Genomic DNA, 12,052 nt, shown 5'->3' with positions numbered 1-12,052 from the left:
TTCACAACATGATAATTAGTACACCAAATTTCAGTTGCAATACATGCGGTGGCATCCCTGGCAAATATAGCTGTTTGATAATTAACCACTTTATCTGCTTTCACAACAGTGTCGATGGATTTGTATTTGACTACCTCACTTGGAATTTTACATTGAATAATAGCGTTAAGTTCATGGGCATCTTTGTATTGACCTGCAAGAATAGCTCATTCACTCAGTCAAATGGAATTCTTATAATTTGAATATCTGCAAAAACATTTTAAAGTAACTATTCTTTTGATGAAATAAAATTACAGAAATTACAGAAGTTAAAAATCAAAGAATTTTGCCCTTAACTCTGATCAGCTGGCACTTTTTCGTGCCCACAAGTGATGCAAAAGTTTTTGTGCGGATCGAACAGTCTGCAACTGGATATGCATATTTTGAGTTAAGTTTAATGTCTTCACATGGAACAAAAAAGTAGAGTATTTGAGGCAAGCATTTATTTCATCTGCTGGTGTTGATTGAAGAATAACAGGTAACATTTGTCTGAAATCTCCTGCAAGCAATATTACTGCATTCCCAAATGGTCTGACATTGCCACGCAAATCTTGCAAGGATCGACCAAGAGCCTCAAGTGATTTTTTGCGTACCATTGTGCATTCATCCTAAACAATAACTTTGCATTTCTGCAATATTTTTCCCCATATTGGATGTTTTGGAGATGTCGAACATGAGATTTTTGAAAAATTGAATGTTTTAAAGTAGAATAAATAATTCTTCTACTTGGCAGCAAGGTCGCAGGTATTCCTCATGCAGCAAGGGCTAAGGCTATGTCATTTTGTTACCAAATGGCTGCCAAAATCAATTTAATTAGAAAGGTTTTACCAGTTACTTCTGGTGCTGTTCAAGGTAGCAGTAATTTCTAAATAACTCCTATTCTCACAGTCAGTAAATTAGGTGACTAAAATAGGATTTATCCATATTTTGACAATGCCTTATTCACTGTAATTAATTTAGGAGACTAAAATAGGATGAGGGATTAGAGATGGACAGATAGAGAGGAAGATATATAGATAGAAAAGAGAAAGTGAGAGGATAATAGAGAAAGAGAAGGAGATAGAGAGATAAAGGGATTGATAGATAAACAAAGAGAGGAGGAGAGTTAGAAACAGAGAGGGATGAGACAGAGGAAAGGAGAGAGATAGAGGGAGTTAGAGAAAGGGGCTCAAAGAGAGATGGAGAGGGTGATATAGAGAGAAATATAGATTGAGAGAGGGAAAGGGAGAGATGGATAGAGAGAGATATTAAGAGAGGAAGAGAGAGGGGGAGAGAAACAGAAGGTGAACTACACTTCACCGTTTGTTTCCTTGTTCAGTAGAGAAGAAATCTTTCAAGACTGAGGCAATTTTAATGTTTTGTTATTATCCAGAGTACCCCTTTTTTGGGGGGTGGGGGGCTAGATTTTCATCACATTAGAAACCGACCGGGTTATCTGTACTTTCATTTAATAAATTAATAAAAGAAAAACGGGTTTGTATTACTGTACACATAGATTCGAAAAAGTTGTCAAAAAACAAATATATAACAAATAAATGTTATCAAAGGCAAGATAAATTACTTTCTGCCAAACTGTATATATGTTTTGTGTTTTTATTCAATGGAACATATTTATTTCATGTATATATGCATATATTTATATATATATATATATATATATATATATATATATATGCATGTATATATGCATATATATTTAAAAGATTGACTCATGTCCAGATAACCTACATCTAAAATTTCAAATGTTTGGATCCGAAATTGGCGGAGGCGTTTGATAGACTACAGAGGTAAAAATTTTTTATCTTTGACCTCAATTACCCCTTAACATTTATTGTTTTGGGATCAAATCAAATTACAATCTTTAACCCATGTCCCAGTAACCTGCATCTAAAATTTCAAGTGTTTAGACTCAAAATTGACAGGAGTTTGGTAGAGTGTTCAAAGATCAAATCATTGAACTTTGATCTCTTGACAGCCAAATTTTTGGCCAAAACCAATTAAAAAGATTTTCCAAATCTCACTACCCCTTATGTCAAATCTTTAGTCAGTAGACTGAAAATTGACAGAATAGTTTTGTAGGGAAATGTATACACAGACACACAATTTCACTTTTATAGATATATAGATTTCTTAAATCTGTCTCCCACTGTTCTTGTTTTTGGTGGTTTAATTGATTTCCCTTTCTCACCATACAATGCAATACAAATTTTGTGTATAACATGACTGCATTCTTACAACAGTTGATCATATTTGTATTTTAAAATTCTTTATCTAGTCCATTGCTTATTGTATAGTCAAGCATGCACCATTCTTCCAAACTGCTTGCCGGTAGAAATTTTATTAATAGGAAGACATTTGAAATTTGAATGAATGATTTATTTTTATATAAAATAATTTGCTAGTAAATTTTAATTCAGTAAATAAACCTCAACTATTTTTTTTTTTTCATGTAAATCTTTTCATATTCTGTGTTTGTGATATTAATAATATTACTTTTTCTTCCTTCAGGACAATATGGACTTGATTGATCAGTCAATACTTTATCTTTGTTGTCCATATCTTGGTAAGACTCATGTTCATTTCATTCAGGACTTTTGAGATGAAGGTTTATAATTTGGATTATTTGGACTACCATTCTCATCTTGGTTGTTATTTGTACAACATTTCAACCAGTGTCATTTTTTAGATGCATATTTTCAAGCATAAAAAAAAATCTAACCAAACTTTGTAGAGAAAAGAGAACTTATACAGCATCTCAAACTGAACTCATTACATCATCTATGAGGTAGTTTGTCGGTTTGTCCATTCATTCATTTCATATGAGTCAGATGATTTTACTGTTGGCATTGTTTCCCAGATATGTTTCTAGTCAGAATTCTTTCTAGAAAGAAATTGGATATTTACAAGAGGGACCGTGTTGTCAACATCTTAAACGAAAATGTTTCTGTAGAACGAACTGGATTCAGAACTTGGCACACCCAAATCCTTAGTATGTTTTTAATCCTCAATCATCTTTACCTTCCATAATCTGGTAAATGTGTCATAATTTGTTTCATTTAATAATGTAATAATCACATGATACTCTAGTTAAACCCAATTTGCTAAAAAAAAGTGTAAAAATTGTTGGGTATGTGTGGTCTGTTTGTGAGATCAGGTCACTTTATGTTACACAGTTACTACTTGCCACATAATTGGATTTTGTCCTCGTCTTGACTGATTAGGTTTCTTTTGCCACACCCCTACATACGTTTCACATATATGTATCTAACAAAGTTATCCTGTCAAATTTTCAAAGTTAGATCCAATTAACAATAATCTGTCTGACATATTGATATTTTATTCAGACTATTTTTATCCTATTTTTGGCATTTATTTGTTCGTGTTTTCTTTTACTGAAAGTACTTGATTAAGAATGCTGTTAGACATTTTATTCCCTTGAACAAAATAGTTTCAGCTTCTGCAATTAAAATATTTATTTTCTTATAATTAATTATTATATTTTGTAAAATATTTTTCATTTTAATTTACACTCCAGGTATAGGAGTTCTCCAATATTTAGTGGAATTCTGTTCTTTTTTTTATTCAAAAAAGGTGAATTTTTGCTTACATTGTGATGACTTCTCATAAATGAAAGTTCTTGCCTTTTTGACCACTCCTCCCCTTTTTTATTTAAATAAAAGCTAAAACTTAAGATGATTCATGCAGAGGGGAGTTTGATGAATTTTTTCATCAAAGAATGACCTTCTGTCTCATTCCCTCACATGCACATTCAGTATCTTAGTTGTAACTTTCTTAGTTGTTTGCCCCCCCCCCCCACTCATTCACTTGCTCGCTCTTTCTTTCTTTCTTTCTTTGATTTCAACTTTTTATTTTGCCATTGGATACTCACATCACAGACACTTGTATGTGTATCTAGATTAATTTGTGTTTTTATGATTCAATAACAATTATGTTTTGTTTACCATGTGTATTTAGAGGTAATTCATGGTAAAAAAAAAAATTTTATTTCGTTTTTTTTTTTTTAAGGAAGTCCATGATCTCTATTTTTCTTTCGTTGAAATATTTTCTGAAACAATTTGTATTTTTACAATCCTCAAAAATGTTTTATAGTTAGTATATATCCACATTAGCACTTTGATTGTTCTTGTTTTAATAAAGAATTGTGGGTTGAATGTGTTATGTGGAGTTAGTTTAATATGGCTTCTTTTCTGTTTATGTTATTTTACCTGTGTTTATTTAAAAATTTATTTTTTAGAGTGGGTGTAATTTTGAAAAACTTGCTTTGTTCAGTTCCCATGACTGTTGCTATTTTACTTTAAAGTATTTATTGGTTTCATCTCTATGTAGGAGATTTAGAGTTTTTTTGTTTTTTTTATTGATAGTCATTTTTAGGGATAATTTTACTACTGCTAGATCGTCTTTGTCATCTCTTGTTCCAATATGACTTGGTATTCATCAAAATATAATTTGCTTTCTTTCTTTTAGATTGTTATTAGTGGGTATTCTAGTTTTCTTTTCCTTTAGAGCCATTTAGAGAGACAATGAGTCGGAATAGATAATAAATTTTCAGTTATGGTCTTCTGTTATGATATCATGTGTCATTTCTATGACAAGTAATATTTTTTTCATTTGGTAATCCTTTTTTCTTTTATTTGATAGTTTTTGCTCCAAGTGAGCTTTTAGTGTCCTTAGAGCCGTCAATGTATATACTTAGATGGTTTGGGAATTTTTCTCTAATCTTTGATGCCTTTTCCAGGTGTATAGTAGAATGGGAATTTACTAAGGTTCAATATTGTTAGTTTTTATAGGGTTCATAGAGGGATATCTATTAATTTGGTTTTATGAATTTTGTTTAGTGGGATATTTCATTCCTTAATAGTTTGATCCATTCAAAGCCCAAATGTCTTTATTCTCATTGGATTTAGTATGCAGTTATAGGCTGAATTCAAGTTACAGAATTTTAATTTAATAAAATATTGCATGGTGAGCGTTTCTTGTCTTCATTTTAATGGTTGTTCATCCACATTTACATACAGACTTCTAGTGAAGATGTGGCGAAAATGCTGCACAAATCTCTGACCCTGATGTTTGTAGATATGACTTTCTGGCTAATCTATAGATCATAGAGCTATAATCCAATTTAGATTTTATTATTGCTTTGTAAAGTTTTAAAAGGGTTCCTTGGTCTGCTCTCCATTTTGTGTGAGCCACCACACATAGTAGTTGTAGAGCCTGATTGCATTTTGTCCGAAGTTTCTTGATGTGTGGATGTCATGCTGAAGTTAATAAAAGTTTTAAAAATTATAAAAAATGATAGTAAAAAATAATTATAAGGAAAAATAAAATTTATCAAATAAAGTAGTTTTAGCGGGTTAGTCTATTGCGACCAATTTCGTATGACAAACTGACTTATCTCCCTTGCTTATGCCTAACTGTCACTAAAAATTAGGAAATGCTTTTTGTAAAAATAATTCTTAGTACATCTTGATTTCTTTTTTTTTTTTTTTAATAATATTTACTAATTTCAATATAAAATGTAATTATGTAATAGTGTTTTTACTTTAAACACATTAAAAAAATTATTTTTTTAGATATCCAATTTTCATGCAGAAGCACTTTCCTTTGTAATTATTTAATGGCTAAACTAGCATCATTTGTTTTACAGGTTCAATAAAATCATTGCTTCTTGAATTTGCCTCTGGGTCCAGTACAAAAGCAAGTACACTCCGTAAAATTACACCGGTAGCAGCTGACAATTCTCCACAGTTGTCAACCACAAGGCAGTTGCAGGTAAAAAAAAAAATTCTCAAGTAGAAAGTAATTTTTGCAATAGAAAAATCATCTAGAAACAGCTGGCAAAAGCAATAACTTCATCTTAAAGAATAGAAAGTTATCCAATTGCAAATATTAAATGTAGTTGTCCCAAGCAAAAATTAGTATTATCAATTGTATCAAAGAAGCTTTGAGTTGTAAAGAGTTCTATATAAAAAATGGTAGTATTAATCCAATCAGAATCGACAGTGGTTTTCTTGTCAAGACGAAAAGCTATGACTGAAAAATTCAAAGGGATTCAATGTTTTATACAATGATTGTGTTACCTGATTGGTTCGTTCTTGTTATAAATATAATTGTCCAAATTGTTGTGATCATACCCAGTACTGTTATACTGCCAAAAAATATTACAACAAAAAGTAAACATATCATACATTGGTTCAATTATGCAAAATGAAAACTTTTTGATAAATTTTTATAAGCAATTATTTGTAAAATTGCTATCTTTCTTTGATTAAATTGTTTGTCTTTGATAACCTTAAAGCTGCATTTAACTATTTATGACATTTGTATATTATGACTATCAATGACTATAATGAAATAAAAATAGAATTCAATATATATGATAAAAAATGATCTCGAGACATTTTGAAGCAAAATTTAAAATCTCTAGTTCTTGCAATTATTTAAATGGCTATATTTGAATCATAAGCTTGGAGAAGATTATATGCACATCTAAAATGATTGAAACTTTTAAAAAAATTTTTTTTTTCAGCTACAACTAGAAGACAATTTTTTCCATAATCATCCAGCTTCATTGAAACGAACAGCTGAATTTGTAGCCGAAAGAACTGCATCAAATTTTATCAAACAGTTTCGGAACATTACTTTTGTAAAATTACTCCAAAATGGCTGTGATAAAATCACCCAGTTCACAGAAATTAATGCTAATGAATCAAATTTAAAGGTAAGTGGTCAGTTGATGTTGTAACTGCCATTGAATGAATGGCCTAACAAATAATGTTGTGGTTCAAGAAATTGAATGAAAATCAAAGGTGCTTTTACAGAATTTGATCTGAAATATTCATTTTTTTTTTTTTTTAAATTTCAACATAAGTTTTAGGTTTAGTTTGGCAAAAATCTGGTTTGATTCAAATTCTGTAGATGCACCAAATCTGATTCTAATTTGTTAACTACAAATACTATTTGGAAAGCTATATACATATTCATTAATAACACACAAAAGCTATGAGTAAAAGAAAAGCAACTCTTGTTTCAGGGTTGTGAAGTTGGAGCTGAACAAAATTCATTGATTAAAGTCTAAGCTGATGAACAATACTGAAGATGAGAAAATAATCTGAATAAAACAAATTCTGCCCATCTTCAAAATTCCGAAACCTAATGAAAAATCATGTTTCTGAATCTTTGAGATGAGGATTGATGATTTGGATTATTATAAGAAGGTCAAAGCTAAAACATGAAGATTTGAGATGAGAACAGTAGTTAGAATGACACAAATAATATAAAATTTTTTGTCTCACTTGGATTATTTAGGGATACTATTATCCTGTAATTCTCAATGTTTGTTGAAAGATAATTTTATAAGAAAAAATGCAATTAATTTATAAATAGATATAATTTTGCCTATGTAATTACCATTTCACAAATTGGTGTCCGTAAGGAAGCCAAGAAATTAATTTAATTATTTTATATACTTTTTTATCATTTCAGGAATTACAATTTAATGCAATCGAACTTTATGCAAAGGAATTCATGTCTGATGTTCAAAGTTTTTTATCGAATGATCTAAAAAGGTGAGTTTTCAATATTTCAATCTTTGTCTTTTTGCAAGAGTCTTTTTACCTTTTGTTTTTTATTTTCATTTGAAAAAACTTTCTAAATATTACGATATCATTTCATCATTAAATTAATAGAACCAAATTTTTATAAAACATTGACTGTTTTTGTTAATATAATGTTGTATTTAATTTATAAAATGACTGGATGTAAATTAGTTTCCAAAATTTGAAATCCTTTTATTTAAAGTCGGTTTAAATAACTTTCTATTTAACGCTTAAAGTGCTTTCAAATTTCTACAGGTCATAAAGTAATTCAAGTTTTAAGGTTTTTGTTCTCTTTAGACAAAAAAAAATGTAATATATATGTATTTGGTTGGTGCAAAAATTTTTCCTGGTTTGTAGGAGCGTTTTAAACCATTGTAATTTATTTTATGCATATTTTTATTAGTTAAATATATTCCCATGATTAATTTATAACTTTTTCAAATTATTCATATTTTTCTGCAATGTTCAACCCATGTTGACCCAAAAACGACCTTTAGTCAACAGAAAAGAAGTCATCTTCTACCTTGATTATACTTGTCCTTACACAACACTATTGACCAAAGATCAATGAGAATTTGGTTGGGAAATCTTGCTCTGTCTTGCATATTCTCTTGACTTAGCTCCCTTAGGTTATCACTTATGTTGAGGATTGCAAAACCATTTCGATGGCATTAGGTTAATATCGCGAGGAGATTGAACATGATTGAGATTTCACATCAAAAAGAATTTTACAAAGAATCTTCTTTGAACGTGATGGACTAACACACACACACACACACACACACTAGAAGAATAAGTTATATTTAGCAAGCATACCCAGTGAACCAAGTACAAGTGAAATACAAATGATTGCACTGAAAGGGGCAGCTAGAATCCTAAAAAGATCTCTTGGTTGGACTCACTAAAATAGGGGTAAATATTAGACATCTGGTTGAATGTCCCACCCCCTAGAAGAAAAAGATGAAAAAAAAAAAAAAAAAAAAAGAATACGCATCTCTGGGTGGCTAAAATTAATTTCCATAACAGAACAGTTTTGTATGATTTTTATGTCTCCTTACAAAGATTGAAATCAAGATATGATAATACTAAACCTTATGTTTACAATCCTTATTTCAATTTTGATCAAAATTGATTACACATGTCTAAAAATTAAATAAGAATATAAAAAAATCAGATTTTATGGCTAAATGACAGATGACGATCTAGTGACGTCATCTTGAAAACAGAGGGAGATAATTCCAAATAATTTTGCAAGATTTTAGGAAGCTATTCTTAATATCAGAAAGAAGGGTGTATTGAGAAAATTCAACTTTGCTTAAAAATGATTTTCTTTATAAAAAATTAAAGTACTTGAGTTTTGGTGTACAACATTTTCTTTCTGTCATGGATACATACATCATACAGATTTTTCTTTGGTTTTATTTTTTTTTTTCATGGTGAATTCTTACATTGTTAGACTTAATGAATTAAAATTTTCAAAAGTTTCTCTAAAAATACTAAATTGATAATAAAAAATATGATGGACTTTTCATGGGATGCTGCTGATATATATTTGATGTTTGAAATTCTTTTTATTTATAGTTATGTGCAAAAACATGCAAAAAAAGTCATCGATGTGTTTTTGCCAGGACAAATGGATACTTTAAAGATTATCATAGTTGGAATTATTGTACGTTTGGCTGAAGAAAGAGTTCGACAATGGATGATGGCTAAGATTACCAAAGGTTTGTTACATTATTTTTATTTAAAAAATGGTTGTACTTTAGTATGAAAACTGTTTTATGTAAACATGCACGAGGCATGTTTAGTTCAGTACAAATCTAAATGGTTTAAAAGTTCAGATTTGCTGCGAGAAATATTTAATCAAGAGAAATCACCCAAAATATAGAAAATATTTATTATTTTAAGTTTGTCCACTTGAGAAAATAATGTTCCTTCAGATAGGAGATTCTTTATTATGGTTCTGCTCTTTTATAAAAAAAAATAATAGCTTTTATTATGTTCATAGCTAAAACTGGCCATTATCACAAGTGATCTTTCTGTCCTGGTACTATTTCTCTCTCACTCTCATATTTTAGCTGAGGGTGGGTGAGCTTTCAATGTCTGTCAGTTGGTTTTGTGTGCTTTGCAAGGAGATATTTAACCTTCAACTCAAAGCTATTAGACTTGTTTTCAGTTGGTTAGACTAAGAGTTCTCATTGGTAAGTCTGTTGTTCAATAGAAGACAATGAGTTTCATCATTGTAATGTCCAAAAGAAAAAAAAAACTTTGTTTTAAGCTGGGATTGTGGTTTTATTTAGAAGAAGAATTCCAGCACTAACCGACACCGTGCAGTAGACACTGCATTGCGGAATCTAGCAATGTCTTTAGACCAGCAAAACAAGCAGACCAGCATGACATAAACAGATTTATGTTCATATAAAAATAACGATTTCTCTTTTGTGGTGATTTGTTTGTGGTTTTGTTGGCTAAAACAGGCATGTTAAAAAAACTCGCTTAGAAATACAGCAGGCAGTTCAAACGCTTCTGGTGTATGTAATCAGATGTTTGTTGAAAATTGAAGATAGCCATTTTGTAGCAACATTTGTATTCGTCTGACTGAGCTGGCTTGAATAGAAGCAGAAAATAGGATCACAAAATTTCCATATATAAAAATACTAACATCTTCTCAACTTTATTTAACAGTTTCAGTAAGTAACTTACTCATGACACACAGAAGACTAATTGGTCTGTACTGAGATGCAGAAGACTGATTTCCACTATTTTTAGATATTGGGCAAACTAATGATGTTTTTCAAAATGTTGAGAACATTTCTCCTTTATGTAATTGAACAGCTTTGCAAAAATGTGTGCTAGCTCCGGTTGCAGCATTTTGCGGCTATAACTGGAATATTGTCAGGACCAGTTGCTTTGTTGGCATCAAGATTTTTGATGAGTGTAACAATATCATGAACAGATATGTGGATGTCACTCAGATTATTTTCTGTTTTGAATGGAAATTCAGGAGGTAGGAGATGTGGTTGCATAGGGTTGAGTTTGCTGCAAAGTTCTTGGTTAAGAGTTTGGTTTTGTTAGATGCTGACAAAATCACTTATGACTCATTGATGATGTTCGGGTTAGATGTTGACGCAACAATTTAGAAACTTTGTTATTCATCAAAACTCATGGAAACCAAGCTTTTGTACTTCTGAAAATATGACATTCTCGCATTTTCTATAATTCTTTTGCAGTGATTTGCTGGCACTTCTGTAAGCAACTTTAGTTTTAAAGTTTTTTAGTAGAAGGTCGTCTCACGTCCCTTTCAATTTGGTGTATAAATCAATAACTGATTTTACAAACACATACTCTTCTATTTGTTGGAGAATGTTCCAGAATTCAATAATTTAGAGCACTTAGTTTTTGGAACCAATGAAAAAAGAATACTTTTTTCAGTTATATTTTAAAAGTCTCCAGAAACACTTAAAAGGATATTTTCATTAACATAATATTTTTTATATTATCTTATATATTATTTTAATTTATATATTATTTTTGTATTATATTTTATATGTAATTTTATTATATAATATTCAAGTATTATTATATCATAATATTTAATTATATTAATAAATATTTTCATTATATATTATATGTATTAATTATTTTTGGTGAATTATATTTTGTGTAAGAAATTGTAATTTCTTCATATTTTAAGAGGAAAAAATGTCCTCATATGACAATGAATCGAACATATGACATTCTCGCATTTTCTATAATTATTTTGCAGTGATTTGCTGGTAGTTCTGTAAGCAACTTTAGTTTTAAAACTATTATGTTTAAAGCAATTGAAATAGTGGTTTCTGTGTGCAATGGCAGCAGCACATTCAGGAGTGTACGAAGGCTGGCTGTTCGATTTCTGTTGGAATTTTTTTAAGGTTATGTAGCTGCCTATATAGATGTATATATAACATGCATTATATATATCATGTATATATATATCATGTAATATATACACATATACTATATATTATTATCTACACATATGTATTATATGCCATAATATATATACACACACACATATATATATATATATGTATATATACACACATGTATATATAATTTCCTATATTATATTTTGATTGCAGAAATTTTCCTCTGGACCAAAGTACCATAGGGTTGTAACAACAGATGGCACATGCAAATTTATTATGTCTAGACTATTAGTCACTATCTTATTGTAACTTTAGAACGACATTATAGACACGTTTATTCGGTATAATAAAATCCTACATTGCATTCTAGGAGCAACACCATCACAATCACAGCATCTTTAGAGGAAATAGTTCCGGTATTTCACTCTAAATCTAAAGTCCTCCTACCCCCCCCACCAGTTATCATCAGGAGGAAATATACACATT

At 30.0% G+C, this 12,052-nt stretch overlaps 1 protein-coding gene across 2 annotated transcripts in view; it reads left to right on the top strand.

The window, feature by feature from the left end:
• Positions 1-12,052, top strand: part of LOC145268184 (codanin-1-like) — an 84,085-nt gene that overhangs the window by 50,280 nt on the left and 21,753 nt on the right. For both annotated transcript variants that reach the window (XM_080123414.1, XM_080123415.1), the window contains 5 exons: positions 2,548-2,602; positions 5,705-5,829; positions 6,587-6,778; positions 7,543-7,625; positions 9,237-9,379. In XM_080123414.1, coding sequence (XP_079979540.1) covers positions 2,548-2,602; positions 5,705-5,829; positions 6,587-6,778; positions 7,543-7,625; positions 9,237-9,379 — 598 coding nt within the window. The remainder of the gene's footprint in view (positions 1-2,547; positions 2,603-5,704; positions 5,830-6,586; positions 6,779-7,542; positions 7,626-9,236; positions 9,380-12,052) is intronic.

The sequence above is a fragment of the Euprymna scolopes genome, chromosome 43, assembly GCF_053919585.1.
Source record: "Euprymna scolopes isolate OS-2025 chromosome 43, ASM5391958v1, whole genome shotgun sequence".
NCBI lineage: Eukaryota > Metazoa > Mollusca > Cephalopoda > Sepiida > Sepiolidae > Euprymna > Euprymna scolopes.
This window is presented reverse-complemented; position numbering and strand designations above follow the sequence as displayed.